The sequence below is a fragment of the Lycorma delicatula genome, chromosome 3, assembly GCF_047948215.1.
Source record: "Lycorma delicatula isolate Av1 chromosome 3, ASM4794821v1, whole genome shotgun sequence".
Classification (NCBI taxonomy): Eukaryota; Metazoa; Arthropoda; class Insecta; order Hemiptera; family Fulgoridae; genus Lycorma; species Lycorma delicatula.
In genome coordinates this window covers 128,998,107-129,019,851 of record NC_134457.1, presented here as the reverse complement: position 1 = coordinate 129,019,851, position 21,745 = coordinate 128,998,107, and the positions used below count along the sequence as shown (strand labels likewise).

The 21,745-nt window shown below is 30.8% G+C and overlaps 1 protein-coding gene across 1 annotated transcript in view; it reads right to left on the bottom strand.

The window, feature by feature from the left end:
• The window catches only part of LOC142321208 (rhodopsin, GQ-coupled-like), a 302,038-nt gene that overhangs the window by 199,503 nt on the left and 80,790 nt on the right, over positions 1-21,745 (bottom strand). The window contains exon 3 of the mRNA XM_075359205.1: positions 1,230-1,360. Coding sequence (XP_075215320.1) covers positions 1,230-1,360 — 131 coding nt within the window. The remainder of the gene's footprint in view (positions 1-1,229; positions 1,361-21,745) is intronic.

The following is a 21,745-nucleotide window of genomic DNA, read 5'->3' as shown; positions in this document are numbered from 1 at the left end:
ATTTTAAATTTTTGTGCATTTCTTGGCAACGAATTAAGATATCATTTTGATTTTTGGAGTGAATGTTCTTCACATTAATATATTGGAGTGAATGTGAATTAATATTCACATTAATTAAGTCAATTTATTTTTTATAAATTCGACCAACAAAACCAAAACATTAATTCGCTGAGCAATACATGTTGTTGTTGACGGATGGGCGTCAACAACAACAGTTTACCAACGGACACTAGCTGCAGCCAGTAGCTGCAGCAGCACACCAGTAAGTAACTCAGCAGCAGCTATTACTACTCTCCTCTCCTCAGCGATCGAGGGCGAAATATTGGGGGTGAATCCGCGAGTTGCGAACGCTAGTATATATACGATCGTATATAACTTAAATTGTGCAGAAATAATAAGTAAAAGGTAGAAAAAAAAAATACTAAAATTATGTTTTCGATGATGTAGCCTGATAATAACAAAGTGGGTTTATAAGAACTGATGCCGTTTTTTTTACTGCTTTGAATTTCATATATTTTTCACTTTTATGATCAAGTTTTACGTAAAAACATTTTAGACTATATTTAAGTTTAGTGGCAGTAACCGAATACAGAATTCCATCTTTATTTACAGGATTTCATGATTATATTAACTAAAACTTCCTATTTTTATATTAAAATAAGAATTCCTGGCTTTCAAATTTTACAAATTTATTAAATACTATGCTTTAATAATAAAAGGTAAAACAAAAGGACGTGAAACAAATAGTGGATCACTCTTAAAGTTAACCGGTTAAAAAAAATATACCAAAAAAATCTTAATCATTCTTTATTATAAATTTTAGACGATTTTTATTCATTCTAAGAAATAAAAAAATTACTTTTTCTATTAAAGATGAAGAAAAATAAATTGCTTGCTTTTCACGTTTTCAATGTACTAAAATATGTAAATATCTTCTCAATATTTTTCAAATTGCCGACCTCTGTGGAGCGGGTAGCGTTTCGGCCTTTTATCTTGAGGTCTCGGGTTCCGATCAGGCATAGCATGAGATGAATGATTTGCTTCATTCTCTGAAGCAATACCTAACGGTGTTCCAGGAGGTTAAACAAAAAATATTTTTTAAATTAATTTATAATTTGAGGTATATTATAATTTAACTAAGTCAATAGATTTGTATATAATTTAATTAATAAATTTAGGGTATTTAATTAAGTAAATTTAAATTACGTAAATAATTTTTTTTCACTGACCTATTTTACCAAATGCCCATCTTTTATTGAAACAAGAATACACAGCCATGATGTGAAGCACCGATGTTGTCAGGTCAGCGAGTGCTAGGTTGACGATGAAACAAGAAAAAGGTCCTCGAAGTCTTCGAAACCTAAAAAAAAAGAAAGATATATATATATATATATATATATATATATATATATATATATATATATATATATATAAATTTCATATCGAAACGAAAGAAATTTAAAGTTTTCCATGGAAAAATTTCTTACTGAAAAGAAAATTTGTATATACTAAAAACAGATATAAATGAACAACAAAGAAATAGCTAAAATTAATAATAAATAGTGAGAAGAGGTTTCACAAAAATTAGAAAATTAATGAATGTACATACTGAATTCAAATAATGACCAGAAGATGTAAATGGGTAAAAAAAATCATTGTTGACAGCAACACATCTAACTGCAAGTGAGAAAAAATTAGCAGGTGAGCCAGCATTATGTTGTCTATTAACATAGGTTTTAAAAGCTATGTTAATAGCTTCAGGCTTTCATATAGATTTTCAAGGTTTAATAGGTTTTCAGGCTTCTGAAGTAGTGGCTAGACTTTCTAATACCATTGTCGGCAGTAAGTCATTACAGTGGAGGAACCTGTGAAAAAACAGCAAATCATAGAAATTTTCTTTATTTATATCTTTGAATTTTTAAATTGCCGATTCTAATCATAGTTCTGACCTCAATAAATTGAGGAAATTCAACTCATAAATGTGATAAATTTTATTGTTAGACCTCGACATTGCAAATGGTAATATCTTGATCCTTGATAGTACTTTATGAACTGTACAGCAGGACAGAGAACCAATATCACTGAAATCCCATTGCATCCACTTAATTAATCCAAAATTTCTTCTAGATTCTGGCTTAGATGTAATGACTTGAATTCTCTGTGCAAAATGTAACTTTGGTTTCATTGGAATTGCATTACTTGTGATGTTTTCCTCTGAAGATACTTTTAAGAAAATTTTTGTATCTCGTAAAGTAGTTCCTGATAAATTTAGTAACTACTTTGTCAAGATTACCATAACCAAAGTCAATCCTCTATAGGTTTTTGTGATGAAAAGAAAAAAAGTGTAAATATACAATGACACAACAAGCTCTTTAGAAAGTCTGAAGAACCAAACTTACTCTTATTATTACATTTTGTACGCATGACGCCATTGAACATTTTCGGGTTGCTGATTGATGCCAGTGGTATGATTTCTTGATAACTATTGCATATCTTTGTTATTAGTCCTGCAACCTGGATATGTTGGAGTGGTTTATAGAGATTCTCATAGTTCTTGCACTACCTTAATCTTTGTTGTACAGTATATTTTTTTTAATGAAATTATTAATTTTGTTAATAAAGGGTGAAACTATATTATTGTTGATGTTGTTTATTTTGAAATTTGTAAGAAAAGCTCACTGGGACTAACACAGAACTTTCATAATCTCAACTTTCCCAATACTGGAAAATTTAACTGCTGCTGCACAAAAATTATCACTGTCTCCGTGAATACACTCCGATCACCATTTTCAAAGTTTCTGTGAAGGCCAATGTATAATTCTCTATGAAGTGGATAAAAGTCATTATCCAGAAAAACCCTGAAAAACTAATATTAAGCAGACAGCACACCACATTTAAATTAATTAGATGATTATAGCCGGTTTTTGAGAGAAAGTGGCTTTGAAAGTAAGTTGGTTAAAAGATATCTAGTAAAGACGCAGATCAATCTCCTATAAGATTGCTCTAGGCCATCTCATTTAAACTGTTCCTTGGTTTTTTTCAGTGAAATGGAAAGTGGTCGTGATTACACACCCCTCACAAGACCTGAATTGAAGTCACCCATCAGAAGGTTTCAAAGGTATATTAACAATAGCTTCTTCACGAAAAAATAAAAATATATCTGATTCGTGGCAAAAAACAGATGAGTGATGTAAAATAAGTAATTTCTTGTAGCCAGTGGTAGTAACTTTTAAACAAACACATTCTACTGTGCCTCCAAAACATTTGTCCAGCGAACAATCTGTTTATCTGATAGAAGGATGCACACACCATAGGTTGAAACCAATATAAATTTTTGATTGATCAATCGAATTATTGCTTACGTACTCTGTGTAGACTCATCAGCAAACAATTTCTTTCCCTCAAGTTTCATTGGAATAGGAGTATAAAACCAGTTTTCAGGTAGTATAATTTTGTGTAACTCAGTATTAACTAACAAATTAAATATATGCTAAAATTTTAGTTTCAGGCATTCTATAGAGGTAATCTCATTTCTCCTTATATTTTGTTTAAATGTTTCTTTATCAAACTGAATAGCATCTTTTCACTTTACCCTTATTTTTGTCCTAAAAATTTCTTTAAGGGGTTTTATTTTCCCACAGAACTCTTACTGAGAATAGGAGACGTTAGGTTTTACATTACCTCAACTTATTCCTCGCCATTTTCACACACAAAATCTGATCAGAACCAAAACACCAATTAATCCTTCGTTCTGTCAAAATTGATGGTAAATAAATCTCAACACTACGTTGTATTTACAGTAGTAATCATTTAGAGATTTGTTTAAAATTTAAATGTTTTTTTAAGTTGAATACTTAATTTGGCATTAGAAAAAACAGTAAATTGAGTTATTGTGTATCCTTCAGAAAAACTTCCATGTAATGAGCATTTGTTCATTTAATGTACTGGTACAATTTGTAATTATTATTTATATACCTTTTATTCTCCTGTATATTGTATTAGCATAAAAGGTAAATACAGAAGACAATGGTTTTTTTGTCTGGGTTCGTGCTTTAAATTTTTAGAATGATTTTAATTGGATTTAATAAATAATAAGAGTTACGTAATAATGGCAATTTAATATGGTAACATAGACTTAAAATAAGTCAGTCTTAATTTTGAACTAGTTGAAATTTCATTACTATACTGAAATACGAACGATACAAGTCCTACAGACTTATTAAGCGAACTTATTAAGCGCTCGATGAAAGGAAGTTTAGCTACTACGAAGGTGAACTTAAATTTTCTATGTTGTATTGAATACTTCATTGACATAAGATGTAAAGCTTCTTGATTGCATTTCTTGTTATATTTGAATATTCATATTAAGCAAAAATGGCTGAATGTATCTCAGTTCTATTTTAATTACATTTAGTATGCTGCTAGAAATTTATTTTATGAATAATTTTACTTGAAGTAATTTTTATAAAAAAAAGAAATTCCTTTTGGCACGCTGGAAGGCGGAGATAGATTTCACCGATGCTAAGTAGGGGATAAAAAAGATTTCCACCTTAAAGTTAAGAAAATCTTCAAATTTACTCAATACAACAATGGTTGCATGTGAAACAACGTATCACATGTTTAGCTTACAATGAATCCCATCTTACAATTCCAGCAAAATTTTGGTCATCCCTTGCCGTAAGCGTTGGTCATATCAAAAATTGTTTCAGACAAAAGTTTTAGGTAATGTTTAGAAGACTAAAAACCAGTCTAAACCGATTCGATACCGTGCTTGTTAAGGAAGGTATGATATTTTTGTCTTCGAAACCCCATTTTTTCCACCCCATGGGCCAATGGTTGGTGATATAAAAAAACTTTACTTAAATAAGTTTTAGGCTCTTATCCAAAAAAATAGTAGGTATTTTAAATGAATTGGATATTTTACTTAATAAGAAAGTTATGGCGATATTTTGATTTTTCGAAAATGCCCTCCTCCATTTCCATCCCCATGGTCCGATTTTGCCCATTAACAAACTCGACCGAAATTTTGGGTCGTTATATTTTATTTATCAATTTGAAAGTGATTAAAATTACTGCAGTTATTGTGTTCACAAGAAAATTAAATATATATATAAAACTTTTGAACTGACGGTGGTTTTGGAGTGTGGGGGATGTGAAACGCGAAGATATGTCGAAATTTTCCGGAAGTCGAATCATGGTACCCATTTCAATAAGTAGCTTTCTTATGAAATCTACCTAAAAGACTTATTCTAAAGAAATGAGGAATTCATTGTTGCATAGTAATAGTTTTCTAGACTGATCGAATTTTAAAACTAATCAGGTTAGCAATTTTTTACAAGCCACAAATTTTATATTTATTCCTTCGGTCATTTTTAACTTAAGTTGTTTAATTTTTTATGTCATCTCTTGACATTTAAAATCGGTACCTCATAGGGGACCATAAGTAAATTTGATTAATGATAATCATGTGAATAAAACTTCCCGACGAAACCCCTTATTAAAGCATACAAAGGTTCAACACCTTATAAATAGAAAAGCTCTTGTTAAAGGTTCAATACTTGTAAAGTTCAATATTGACCAAATTTGATCAATTTTTTAAATTATCTTTCTTGATATTCTTTAAGACTGTGCTATCATTATTATAAGAGGTCTAAACTCGTTTTATCTCAATAGTTATTAATTTTGAAACTCTAAACTTTTTGTATATAAAGTTTACAGACTCAATGATAAAAAGGTTGTAGCGCAACACATATTGAAATTCGACTTAATTAATTGCTAAATTAAGAAGATGAAAACCAGTCAAAATCTTTATAGGAGTTCTATTATTAGCTGTTATTTGTTAAAATTATGCATTAAATTAAAAAGAATCCGACGAGTTCTGTACAAAATCTCAATTAATAGCTTGAGTTAGTTGTGAAATGGTGCATACGGTAATTGATTACAACATTTTAATCTCCATCCATCCCAACCACGTAGAGGAAGACAACCGCCTTGTGACGCTTCCGGTCGCCACACCCCCCGCCGTTCCTAGCCCTGATGGGCTTTAACGGGAGCCGTCTTTCGCCCTCTAACTTTTTACATCTCACAGTAATAAACCAGGCCTCATTGGGATGCCACCGATGTAAATGCCTCGGTAAACATTTACATCGGTGATGTTTAAACTCAGCTTTTACCTTTGCTGTAGGCCTCGTCCGGACATCATCAATTCCTACATCGTCGCCCTTTGAACTAGCTAACCGAGTTCGCGGAAGCACGAACCCGCACCTCGTTCTACTTTTACTGAGTCACCTTCTTGTAAATGTTTCAAGATTTCGAGGCAAATTAAAAAACAATATTCCACCAAATGTGCAGTTCGCAACAACGAAAATTTAATCCTAGTTCCCTTAGTGAACTCAACTTCAGTTCATACCCCTAATTTGGTTAATTTACGGACTCCGGTCTGGTCTACAAGGAAGAGGAGAATAGACCTCCTACTCCCACACAGCACCATCGCGGAGTCCCGCGTGACATTTACTTCACTTACTACCATCGTTGAGATGCCGTTACACCTCACGGCTGCATGGTAACCCATACCTTCGGCAGTGCAGTCGCCATTCCGCCTACATCAAACATTCAATAATAATCACCACAATTTATATCTATCCGTGGTTCGATGCCAACTCGCCTACCTCCAGCCAATCAACTGCCCAGGCGATCTCTAGTCAACTTTAATCTCCAAGTCTACCTCCTTAACCACTCGGACACCTCAGCTGTTTAATTATTTTATTTTTAATCTTAATCTTAACTTTAATTTTAATTTTAATCTTCAGACCAAACTCGAGTTTTTTTCTGTGTGAGATCGCATACTGATTGAAAAGAACAGAACATTTCATTCTGTATTTCTAAGATTTAAAACTGCATGAGATTTACGATAATGCTCTAAATTAATTTACGAGAAAACTAAATTATTTGCTTTATTTAAAGTACCACCGATATGGAATTAATCTTTTTACATTAATCCAAAAATATTTTTTAAAGCTATTAATTTAAATTTTACAACTAACTATAATTTTCTCGGAATATATTTTTATATATGAAGCTAGCTAAAACCTCTGTCAAAATATATAAGCGCAAGTGATTCTTGTTCAATATTTCTTGATAAACGAACAATTTTTAATGGATATAACTCTGAAATTCAAAACACAGAATTCGTTTTCGCAACCTACAAAGTTCTTATTTCTTTTCTTTACTGATGAACAAATTCATCACAGAAGTTTACAAATAAATTATTTTATTTGATCAAATAAGACAAAATATTTTTTTCTGTACTCTACTTTGTTAAATTTTGCGATAAGGAAAGTGCATATCTCTAGATTCAAGTAATGAAAAACGAAGCTGTTTTTAATCAGTTTTATAGTTCGTAAATGTCACCTGTAAAACTATACTACAGTAAAGAAATGTCCTTTCTGATATTCCTTTACATCTTTGTTATAAAATGTCAATTTATATATATTTTTACTAATAATTACATTTATGTAACTTAGAACATAGTTTTTAGCACATGTAAGTACTATTACTGAAATGTTTCCTAGAAATTTAGTAATTCTAGAAAACGTTATTATGCTGAAACCTTTGTTCTATTATTTTATTCAGTCTTACGCTCACTTCGTTACAATGAACATGTAATGTAAAATTTTCACTTTAGAACTCACTCTGATAGCAAGTACGCATAACATTGTTCACAAATTTTATACTGGAAGGTATATCCAAAATAGTAATACAGAAATAGTATCTAAACATGTAATAATTATTTTAAATGTAAATAAAAAATTGTTTTTTTTTAAAAAAGAACGTTAAAATGATTGAGCTAAAAATCAGTTAAATGAGTTAAAAGTTTTGAAAAAACATAGACGTGAGCAGCTTATATTTCGTCCTGAGAGGGACTAAATAAAAATTTGACGCGTTTTCTTTGTCAGAAGATACTTGAATTTATTTGTACAACTTTTAAAAAATTACTGTTCAACATTTAAAAAAAAATTAAAGCAATCCACTCCCATTACTTAAAAAATTAAAATTTATCCTGTAAATGTTTTTAACATTTTACTATTTCAGCTGATTGACATGTTCCTTTTTTTACTTGTAAGTGAGAGCCATATTTTTATTTTTAAGAAAAAAATATTATTAATGATGTTTTAAATAAATTTTATTGTACTTTTGGAAAGGGTTTTTCTTAGCGAAGTTTTAAAACAATGTAATTTGTAATTTGATTATAAAACTTGAATTTTTTTTAAAGGAAAACAAATAAGTTAATAAAGATGGCTCTAATTTGAACTAATTCTCAAATCCTAATCAGTAGGATTAAATTTTAAGCATTTAAATGCTGTGTTGTTCAAGTTTCAGCCAGTTTTTTTTCATAAACTGTTTCGACTCAGTTTAGAAGAACCTTAAAAATGAAATACGTTTATGTTGTTCTAATAGTTAGTGTTGTTTTAAATTATTACCTTTTCAAAAAATAAGTGTTACATATTTAAATTCATACACAATTTTTTTTCAAAATAGAGTTTTGTTGTTCTTAATAAAAAAAATGGTAAGAAGATTATCTTTGATTCTGAGATTGATCTCAAACAACTAACACGTTTAAAACGTATGTAATCAGCACATAAAGAATATAATGAATGAAAGAGCCGTATGATTCCAATAATATCTAGCATATATGTCCCGCTTCTTCTATTCAGTATTTTTAGATATCTGTGACTATTGTTTTATATAAATGATTTGAAATATATATATAATAATTTAGTACTACGTTCACCAGGCCAGAATGGATATTAATTACAAGTAACAAACAAGCTAGGAGGCAGATTTGACAGTCATATAAAATTAAAACAAGTGCGTCGATGCGTGAACGTATGATGGAAGTGAAGCTTCTTTCGTAATATTATGCGAATTATTAATGATGTAACATAAAGTATAGGCAATATACACAAATGATAAATGTTTTTGTGTATATACACAAATGATATATGTTTAAGTAACTAACAATGAAATACACATATTATAAAAAATATGTATTTACATATTTTTTTCTATTTGCATAGAAAAATTTAAACATAATATATTATAAGTTGAAGCACGTGTTTTCGATACTGGATGATCAACTGTACCGTACCACACGCGGTAGGCATAGTGCGGGAATCAGTAGAGTATGACGCCTTTTCTCACTTTACTCATCATCCCGAAGCCTGCATTAAGAAGCTTCACTTCAATTAAATTTTAACAATAATAATATACCAGTAAGATAGTAAGGTAATAGTAGAATAATACAGCACACGGCGGTAGTTTTTATGTTTGTTTCTTTCCTTATATCTTTTAACATCTAATCCCAATCGCAAATTTTTTAATGATTTTTTCTTTTTTTATTGCCACAATTTACAATTTCTAAAACATTTTGAACAAAAATGTCAAATTTTGACATTTTAACTGTTTTGATCATTTTTAATTCCTATTTATTATTAGAGTTACAATTTTTCATTTAAGCCGTAGTAGGCAGAATTGTTTCTACTTTATCAGATGCAAGTTGGAAAATGCTCAGTGCTGCTTTATTGATTCCAGTTAATCCTACTCGTCAGTGTTCTACTTAAGTGAAAATTATAATATTTGTGGAAATGTTATTGAATCTAAAGAAGGTCATACAATTTACTCTTGTTAAGTTATGAGAACTAAAGGTTGTATCTTATAAAGGAAAGCATGAAATTGAAATTAGTTATCCGAAATAGTTGTGGGGGTAAAATATGTCCATTCGCATTCAAGCTCGTGTTTAAATTAGATAATAAATAGCTCATCACATAAATAATATCTTCTGTAAAAGAGAGCTGCTTTTTTGTAAAAAAAATGTTATGATAAAATGTAGGTAGCCATGTTTTGTTTTGATCAATATCTGATTAATGATGAAAAGTTAGATCGCTGTATTTCACACCTTTCAAATTTCACTGTAGAAAAAAAAAGGACTTACCTTCTTAGGTTTCTATACTTTTTATATGAAATATGTACTATTTCTTTTATTTTTTTACCTGCCTAAGGTTTATTTTTCTTTATTTATTAAAATTTCATCATTGAGTGTACTGATGTTGACCAGATTAAGTACTATAACATTTGGTTTGAGTTTCAAGTTTGAATTTCTGAAAATGATGTAGTTGTTCTCAAGAATAATAAATCCAATGTCAAATTAGTGGAGAATCTTCACTCAGTAAAACAAATTTAAGTTATCTACGTCAGAATATTTTAATTTTAATTGTATTTAAATGATTTTTTTGTTTTAATTTTAAGTTATAACAAAACATTTTTATACATAATTATTTCATACAAATCCTAAAATTAATCATCCTTTAAACTTTTTGGAAGAATAGTAATAAATTCCAGGAATGGATATTACAAAATATATATATATATATATATATATATATATACTAGCTCTACCCGCCACGCTTCGCTGTGGCACATTGTGGTTGCATGGATGAGAAATGAGAAACAAAAAAAGCATACGTTTCATAGAAGTTTAATTTTGCAATACTTGCGGATATACAATATCTTTTGTTTTTCCACTGTCTGCGTAGATATAAAGGCTATCTGGTTTGCCTACTCGGGATCACGCAACAGACAGTGAGAGGCAATCCACATCTAAATTTAAACACCAGAATTCTAAAGATTGACCTTGACCTTTATTGATTGTGATAGCAAATGCCATTCTTTTAAATTAAAATGGTGTATCGGTCGGGAATATGGGTATTTGAGGAATGAGGACATCTTCACCTTTGAAAGGCCCCGTTAAAATCGTTGCTTCCACTACGTTATTCATCAATTTCTTAACTGCAAGTCGCGTGCCGTTGCAGAGTTTTGGCTGATAAATATTCCGCAACAGGATAATTGTCATTTTTTGATCGAACCGTTGCTAGAATCAATCTAATGTGGAGTATTTTCCCAGTTCCTCCTGGCGCATCTAAGAAGAAGGTCCCCCCAACTCCGTTATTTATCATTTTCATTATGCGATCATAAATGCCTTTCTGTTCACGCGTTAATTTGGGAATGTTTGATTGGACATATGACTGAAGATCACCAATGTTGTAACTCTATTCACGGCGTAAATCCACATCAAATGAAGCAATCGCAGCTCGGGTGGGTGCTGGCATTCCCAATCGAATAAGAACTTTATTTGCAATAGCTAAGCACTTGATAAATATCTTCAATATTAATCAATGCTTAGTTGTAAATGCCTTCTGTAAATTCCATGGTCATATTGGTATTTTCTAGGCGTACTCTATGCAAAATATCCTCAACCATATGCGATCGATATCTTTCCCATAACTCTGTGAGAGATGAAGGGAAGCAAGCGGTCAATATAATTGCGAATAATGCCCGTATTTGGTTTGGATGTGCAGTGTTGCACGCGTCATTAATACATATATTAATACTGTTGGTATATACTACACTGTTGGTCGTTTTTTAATAAATTCAGAGTTTGGTGAAAGGCCCAGCTCAAACACGACACGATCACACAAAATTACCTCGATTAAAGTGAACATTTAATTCAGATTGTATAATAATCTGAATCAGATGCAAGTGGATACGTTTTGTTTTTTGTTTTTTGTTAATAAACAATGTAATTCGGAACATGTATTGTTTCACATGTGACTGCGGTTGTCGTTAGCTAGTATGGCGAGTGTTTCCCTCACTTCCGGCAGATGGCATGGTCACTGGTACACAGCTGACCGTTAAAAAATTGTTTTCTCGCGGTCGGGGGTATGTGACTGATGCGAAAAATAGATAAAAACAATCTTTGATGCGGGTTATATATCGTGCTAAAATTTGAGCCCAATCGGTGCAGAACATTTTGAGTTTTTGAAGCGTACACAAACGAACTTAAAATTTTTATTTATATAGATTTGTGGGCTGCAAAAAAAAAGCCCTTAAGTCGTGCGATAAAACGCGTCATTTTAACTGCTTGCAAAAGCAGAGAAATGCCTACAAATTACAGAATAATCAAACGGCGTTGATTTCAGATGTTAATAAACTGCTAACGTAAGTAGAAGTTATGCAACTTCAGTGTACAACGTGATTCTGGAGTATGAATCTACTAATGAATTACGGTCTCCAAAGAAAACAAAACGCCGCAGGTCAATTGAGAAAAAGGTGAGATTTTGATAAAAACACGATTCGAAAACAATTACACGAATTTGAATTATTTAGAAATAGTTTAGCGGTGTATTATGTCCTTTGGAAGAGAATTCGGTTATTGTCTTCGACAACGCTTCTTATCATTAAACGAAAAGAATTCCAGCCGTGTTATAGAAAAACAATGTTATCAAAATGTGGCTTAGTTCAAAAGGAATAATTTTTGAAGAGGTTTAAGTTAATGTTCAATCATTGCAAAGGGTTTCGCGTATTAAAAGTAATTATAGTCCGTGTAAAATTGGTTTAACACACAACGCCATATTGGTAAGTCGTGTTTTTATTCGGCTCCTAACGAATATGTTTGCCGGCCTCCGTGGCGCGAGTGGTAACGTCTCGGACTGTAATCCGGTGGTTCCGAGTTGGAATCCCGGTCAGGCATGTCATTTTCATACGCTATAAATCATTCATATCATCACCAACTGTGGTTGTCCTTCTTAGTGGCTTTTCTTTTTGTTTTGGTGTTTTTTTTTTGTTTTTTTTAATAAAATACAGATGTTTTAGCTGTTAAATATAATTCAAAGAAATTTGTTACTTAATCAGTTGTGATTTTGTTTACATTGGCAACGGCCATATGGGCTCTTTGTAATTGGTCGTTGTGTTTGACAGCGGCCATCTTGCATTGATCTGATTGGTTTTCCTTTGTTTACACTTCCATCTGATTTATTAGCCTCTTATTTATTAAAAAACTGAACAAATTAAAAACAGATAGATAGATTTATTAAAAATAGATGAAAAAAATCTTTGATGTGGGTTATATATCGTACTAATTTTTTTTTTTCGTGTTGTTAAAAAAAATAAAATACAGATGTTTTAGCTATTGAATATAATTCAAAGAAATTTGGTCGTTGTGTTTGACAGCGGCCATCTTGCATTGATCTGATTCGTTTTCCTTTGTTTACATTTCAAAATTAAAAATGTACAAATTAAAAATAGATAGATATATTTATTAAAAATAGATGAAAATCTTTAATGCGGGTTATATATCGTGCTAAAATTTGAGCTCAATCGGTGCAGAACATTTTGAGTTTTTGAAGCCGTACACAAACGAACTTAACATTATATATATATATATATATATATATATATATATATATATATATATATATATATATATTAAGAAAAGTAAAATTGCTAATGAGCCAGTTTACATTTTTTCAAAAAGTTGATTCATTTTCTAAATTTTTGTTACCGTGCTACTTTAATTTATCAAACAAATATTTGTAATTTTGCAACGTTTATACTCAGCGAGACACCTGGAGGGTATAGCTCTCATAATCAATAAATTGTATGTGAATCTAAATAGGTAATACTCTTCAGGAGAACATGTAGCTTCTGCGAAGATCTAAATATTACTAAGAGTAACGTGTAGATCTCTTCTCCTTTTCGTGTTTCAAAAATACTAATGGGTTATTAATGCTAAAATTTATATTAATTTATTAATATTTTACTACTGAAGATGAATTCATTCAAATAAAATAGTTATATGGTGTTTTTGTATAAAATAAAGTGTCAATTTTGAAAATTTATACTAGTGCTTTTATTTGATGTTGCTTATTTGTTAAGATATTCAAGTGTAGATTACAAATTTCTTCAATATCTCATTTTTTTGCGCTCTGCTGTAGTAATAAACTGGTGATTCAATCTGCTATTTATCCAGAAATTTATTTTGTAACCTGCTATAGTAATTGAATGTCACCAGTAAAATCTTTAATGAGTGAATTTTTTATGTTTTACAAAGTAAATCTCTTTAATTATTTTACTCCTTCGTTCTGAGTCTCAATAATTGGTATCAGAGCTTTACGATACATTTCAGGTACGGGAAAATTTTTATTAGAATTTCATGAAATTTATAACATAAAATGTTACACTATGCGTCACATTTATTGTGACATTTTACAACAATATTTATTTTACAAAACTCATGTTTTTTTTTGTTTTTAATTTGATTCGGCGTATAGATATAATGAATTTAAAATTTATATTCTACTTAGGAAGTAAAAAATTTATACAGATCAGTTCGATAGTTTGAACTTTCAGTCCAAAATTTTAGGAAGTCACGAACAAAAGCAAATCAATGATTATGTAAACCGGATTTAATATTACAAAACTTATGCTATAAATTACAAAATAAATGGAATTATATTACAAGAAATTCGGTAACCTTAAAACTTAATTTTCCAAATGTGGCTTAGAGCTTATAAATCTGAAATTAAAAAAGTTGTAAGAAGGTACTCTAAAACGTAAATAAATTAAGAGTTGTAATATTTTGAACTCTGCGCAGCCCAAATTTTACAACTGCGAATATAGATTAATCGAAATTAAAAATGGGGTTACTCGTTTAAAAACTATGTGAGGGTTACATAATTTCTTCTGTGGTGTATCTTAGTTTACAAAACGTAGAAAGAATAAACGCCCAAATATTTTTATGTTTACGGTAATACTTTTTTAACATATCAGTTAATATATAGCTGTAAATAATAAGTAAAAAAACCCTAAAAACTATTGGTTAATGTATAATTAATATTCTTTTCAAAGATTTATTTGTAATAGAAAATAAATTTCAATGATGTCAAAACATTACAACCTCTTTCTTTCGTACTGTACTGTAATGAAACGCTTTAAAGTATTACTGCTACACGCTAGCTTGTTAGGTAGCTGTTAAGTAGAGCAGAGTAGCTTATATAGGTAGGTACACTGGGGATTCATTCGGTTCGTTACGGTCTGATTTGAGTTCACCATTCCTGGACTGGAAAATCAGAGATATCTGTTCATTCTGTCATCATTTAACCTTTTCACCGAGTAAACAATTCAGTTAGTTCAAAATCTTACTGGACTTGTAGTCTTAATAATTTTAACAGTGAAATGTTAAATTGTTTTTAATTCTTTCCATACCTCTCTTTATCTCTCGGAAACAAAAAAAAAAATAAAATATTCATAGAAGAATCCGCTGTAAATTTAAGTATGACATTTTTATATAATGAGCTAGAAAATATTATATTTTTATTATTATTATTATTAAACCAGTCTATTGTAAAATTATAATTTAAATAAAAACGAAAAATTCACAGACCGAAATAAAGAAAATAAGCTCTACGGAATATTTTATTTTTTATTTAAATTAAATTTCTTGGAGCATACTAAACCAAAGTGATTGGTTAATGTATAAAAAAATTTATTATTTGAACTTTCTTTTTCGATAGCGGTGAAGTTTTGTACTTTTTAAAAAGCATAACTAATTTATCAGTGTTGTAGAATTGTTTTGTAATTTTTTATATACATGTTTTTTAAATAATGTTTTATAGTTAAATTTTTTTCGCTAGTTTTATTTATTTTATTCTTTTAATCCTTTAATTGTTTTAGAAATTTTTCGGTATTTTATTGTACACTTTTATTATTTGGTAAAATAATTATTATTATAAACAAAGATAGCTTACTTAATTAAATTAATTAAAAAAGTTTATAAATGATATAAGTAAACTTGTGTTTAAAATATGATACTTTTATTCTTTTAAAGGCAAGAGCTTTTAAAAAGGTTTTTCTATTAACGACTAAACTTCTAATTTGATATAATATTAATTTTGATAGGGATACTTAAAAATAAATTAAATAATAATTTAATTATTTTTGTAACAGTTGTGTACACAAATCTCTTCTTCTAACTAAAAGTGCCTCTTCATTCTTAATAGCTGCAGCTAATGTAATTTTGTTTCGTTTGATATGAGATAGCGCATATTAATTAGTGTAATAGTATTCTACTTTTGTTAGGTATTATTAATAATAACTTAATATCGGCGGACGGCAACGGTAGCAGCTCAGATGTCAGCGCAGTATAGTACATGTACGCGCTTGCACAGAGTCACTCTTGCCGCACAGATGACCGCACAGTTCTCCCAACATAGCGGCGCTGCCGCTCCATCATTCTCTGGCTCCAATAAAAGAGCCTACACAAGAGTGAATTTTTAATTCATCGTCGACCACAATCTGGAGAAGACCAAGAAAAAGAAGATGGAGAAGACAAAGGAAGTTCCCTGGCCGCCTCCACGTGGGACCTCCCGTCGGATGACAACATCCCCGCCGGAACAGCAAGCCTGGCCGGCCCGCCGAGGGAGTCGCTGGACGCGGACGCTACCTTCATGCTCCAGCTCATCAGTCTTCAATCGCCCTGGCCGGCTGACTCAGCAGCAGGAGCTGGCCCAGCATGAGATCACTTGGGAAGAACCGCCTTGGCCGCACCGGCAAAAGACGACTGACGCCGACCCGAGACTGCGGGACTCTAAGGGCCACCACTGCTATGCTGTTGTGGGGACCCAACTGCCACTGAGGGGAAGCCCGGTCTGATTTCAATTGACGAGCCGCAACTTCCCGACTACAACCAAGTCGACTTCACCGAAGATCAGCTTTCGAACCCAGCAGCTCTTCTCAGAGCTAAGGCAAAAAACGGTCCTTTTCAGGACTACCACAAGGTTAGAAATTACAACGAGCCGTCGAAGCCAATCGACGACAACAACAACCCTTCTCAGGGCTACCACAAGGCTATAAAGCGCTCTGTGCCACGTGCCGACAATGCCATTCAGCGACAATGTATGTATATATATATATAATAATAATAATCTTATATTATTTTACAAGTACATTCCCCGATGGCTTAATTTAACGTAGGTTGTGATTGGCGAATTTTCTTATACAGCAGTTTTTTTTTTAAAGGATCCCTGTTGACACCGATATCCTTTAAGGTCAGCATGTGATGAATAGAGGGTCACGTCACATTATTTACAAACCATTCCGTTGTTATTTAACTTCACTGATTGGAACCGGTGACATCGTTGAAGGTGCTGTGTATTCCTTTCAAATAAATAAATATCAAATTGGATTTAACTGATTTAATCCAATCACATTTTCTATTATGGTGCACTTTTGATACAGTAGTGTCGTAATAAAAAAATAATTTATGAAATTTAAGAAATTGAATAAAATTGAATAAAAAACAGAAAGTTTGCATTTATTTTTTATCAATAAGTTAAAAAAATAAAATAGTGTGCATTCGTTTTTTAATCTAATCTTTAAAAATACTGATAAATTTAATATCTCAAACTAAATTATCTCAAATAATAATTGTACTCAATTCAATTACTTGTTAATCTTCAAATAATTTATCAGATTCTCTTTAATTAGGTTATTTAATGTTTTAATATATTCAACCGATATAGCCACTATGCTACTGAATATGATTGACTTCTTTCACATAATAAATGTCTCAAAACTAGAGCGAATTATTTTTTTTACTTCATTTTTTTCCTGGTTCTACATCTATGAAATAAGAACAGCAGTTTATAAGAACAATCAGGTAACTTGTAGCAGTTTACATCAGTATTCATAATAAATAGGTCAGTATACCGAATAACAATTGGGTCCAAGCATGGACATAAATATGAGAATATTACCCACAAAAATTTTTAAGATTTTGCTTGATGTTTGAATTCATGAAATGAGTGGTAGCCTATTTAATTTGTGATAGGCAGAAGATTCCAGTAAAGCAATCAGATGCTACCAACCAGTATATGACCAACTAAATTCCATCAGGAATAAACAAAATCGCATTTCACTTCACATTCCAATTTACGAAGTTATACTCAAAAGGACATTTGATTAAATAATGTGTAAAAACTGAATAACTTTTCCTATATAATTTTTTTTTTCAAACCCATTCTGTTAAACCTATGATCTTCTTTGATTTTGCTACTATTGAATGTACCTGCTGCAAAAGCATTAAATTTTCACCAAATAACACTGAAAATATTTGAACACCCTCAGTCACAATATTATTAGCAAATTCTAATTCTCACTTAACATTCCTTTAAAATAATTTTGGCTTTGAATTCTGTTTAAATGATTTTGACTTTAATTTCTCTTAAAACGATTTCTCACTTTAAATTCACATAATTACAATTGCCACTCTGAGTTCTCATGAATAAAAACTGCTACTTTAATTTCTGACTTCAGTGTACACATCTTTGTATTCTTGGAGGCCCCAGACTCCCTTGATAATTTTAATGGATTGTAGCAGATTAAAATCAAATTTCAGTACCTCCAAGTTAATGTATCAATTATTTCATCTTTCTCTTCTACAATCATCTTTTTGTTATAATCAAACTGAAATTTCTTCATGATTTTTTTATTTACTAGAGTTTTAGTCTTTACTTCTCTTGTTATCTGACTATAAGTTACAGTTAAAGATTCAGTTTCTCTTTCAACCATTTTGGGCATAACATTCATTTCTGAATTTGTGTAGTTCAAAGTGAAACCTTTTATCTTAATCACACACTACACTTTTAAATTGTTAAAAGCATAACTTTTAGTGCTTGAAACAAATTAAGTTTTATAATCATCACCTCCTAATTTATCTGTCCACTCATGCATACAACCAGTCTCTATTGTATTTTTCCCAGCATCAATATGTATAACTGTCTGTGTCACAGTACACTATATTCTCACTAAGTCTATCCAACATATCATACGATCTCATTCTTGCATTAGCTGTTGTAAAAGTAGCTAAAAATACATTACTGGCTTTAGGATCATTTATAAAACAGTCTTTCAAGTTTGTTTTGTCCAATCTACCATCTAAAAGTATATTATGAAATTACAATATATCACATACACATTCAGTTTGATTCATATTTAATCTTCACCAAAACTTACCCCATAAACTATTTTGGCAACTCTTTGATACATCTCTCTTACCAGGATTTGGATCAGTTTTTTCAATATCTAGTTCTATTCATAATTTCGCTTTAATATCAAATACATATTCTTCTTTTGTTTTGCAGGTGGTCTACCAAGGTGAAATTTCAAGTTAAGTCTTCATAAAATCTCTTACATATCCTTTGAACAACTCTTTTATATTTATTTTTTTTAAATAACCAAGCCTTGTACACTTCTAATATCTTGTAACCTTTTCCTAACCCTTATTGATCTCTATGATCATCCAAGTTCCTGTGATCTCCCTACTGCTTTCTGTATGAAAACATCTAGCACTATTATTTTTAGTAGTAAATTTTCTACATAAAGAAAACAACAACTTTTCTCCTTCATCTGGAAGTACAGAGTGATACATTTTTTTTGGAGAAAGTACTTTACGTTTAACTATTCCAAACAATCCAGTATCATAACTCTTAGGGTTAAAAATCTTCTCTGGATGACTAATGAGATAATACTCATAATATTGAACAGTAGAATATAAACTACATACATCTACCTATCTCAATTTCTTACCGATTACTTACAATTTACTCGCATTAGTTCTTTCACTGAAGAATGCATCTCTGTTCTGTTATCTGTTTCTTTTATTTTCTTATACAAGAAAGACATTCACATTCACACATTCCAAAATCTCATTGCAACTAGACTCTCTCAACTGTATTGTTCTCTCATTAGTCTTAAGAAGTCATTCATACTAATCTTTTTAAAATCGTTTATACTATCTGGCTCATAAATTTTTTTTACATGGCCATGCCAGTAACATCCGTGACATCAATAAGTATTTGTTATTATATAAAAACCATCTACTTTAGATCCACATATAGTAACTTCTGTAGTGCATGCTGTACTCCAGTAAATGTATTAAGCCAATTGACAGACTGCTTATTCGATTTTTGTTTTCTATCTGGTTATATAACAGTTTTATAGTTGTACTTTGCTCAATAAACAGCCATACATATACTGGCTATTGTAAAATACTGAAATGGGTCAATGTTAGCAAATTCCAAAAACTGATTAATTCCAGACAACCTCTTCTCAAAATATCCACATCAGATTTGCATTATTCTTCTAGTTCTTTCTTAATGTCAAAGACATAATTATCTTCTACTCTACTTCTTCTCTAGTATTAGGTTTCATAATATCAGCACCATAATAATTAACTTCAAGAATAGGTCCAATATAATTCTGGTTTTCATGTTTGTTGAAGAGATTTAGAAAATACCATTTCTTCAGTAATTAACAGTAATACCATTTCAGTAAGCCCATAAGTCTTTTGAAAAAAATGCTAAAGGTGAGGTGTCAGAATTAGAGTTATCTATAATTTTAATCTCATATTCAGGTAATCATCATCATAAGTTTTGTTTCGTTGTATGTAGTAAAAGGTGCAAACGTGTTCTCTACACAATACCTTGAATAAATTGTACTTCATATGCTATACAAGTGTAATTATATTTCTCTTTACTTATTTACCATTTACAAAACGAATCATTATCATAAAATTTCCAAGTCTTTACATAGTAGTTTTTAACAATCTCACAAATTTTTGAACATGTTTTCCAGTTACTTGCATAGCCTCATAATTGAAGAATAAATATTTTGTTGTATGCTGACAAGATTTGCTTTCATTAACGCAAACTTCAGTGCACTTCTTATAACCTTTACAGCTTCCTACTTTTGAAACTTTCACTGACATATTACATTTATGACTTGCCGTCTCAACATATTCAATACAATTTTTACATTTTGAGTATTCACACTGATGATATCCATCTCTCTTAATTACCCCTAACTATATTTTCACATACACCATTTTTTACATTGTGTTCCATCATAAAATGTTCATTATAAAATACTAATTGCAGTCCTTACAGTGTATAGATGCATATTCTTCATCATGCTCCTCATTCACACACATTTTATAAGGTTTAAGAGTACAGGTAAGCTTGAGCATTGGTCTACCAACATTCTATGCTTTATCACATTTTTTACAAAGGAAAAATGAAAAAATGGGAAAACAGGGAAAAGGAAATGGAAGGGGGAATGGATAAAAATATAGGGGGAAAGAGGAAAAGGAAAGGAAAGGGGAAATGGGAAAAGTAAAGGAGGAAATGTAAAGGTGATATGGTAAAAATGAAAACGGGGAAAGGAAAAGGAGAAGGAAAGGCAGAAAGGGAAAAGTTCATTTAATCTATACATATAAGCATTGCTGGGTCTGCTAGTATGTATATAAAAATGGATGTTTGTTTGTCTTGTAAGCATTCCTATTTCATTCATCCGATTGCGATGAAACTTTCGTGAGTTGTTGTGCGCACGCCTGTGAAGATTTCTGAATTAATTTGGTCCTGCTAGATGGCTCTGGGGTAGAGATATTTCCAAAAATTGTATTTATAATCCAATTTGGCTCATATTCAGAATACGTTACTTACATGGAAAGAATACCTCTGAAAAAAATGAACCCGCTAGATGGTGCTGGGGTTGAGATATTTAAAAAAATTGTATTCATAGTTTGATTTGGCTCATATTCAGAATATGTATTAGTTACGTGAAAAGAAAGATTTTTGCGAAAAATGGATATAGGGTGAAAGGGAGAAAGTGGAAAAGAGAAGAAGAGATAGATTAAATTTTGTTAAGTTCCATAATGTCCAGTATTTTAATGTTTTATCAAACTTTCGTTTGTGGTCATTTAATCTTATAATATACTCAAATATACCAATGGCGAAGAATTGCCGGGTCAGCTAGTTTATAATAGATTAGTTTTTTAATAATAATAAAAAATTCA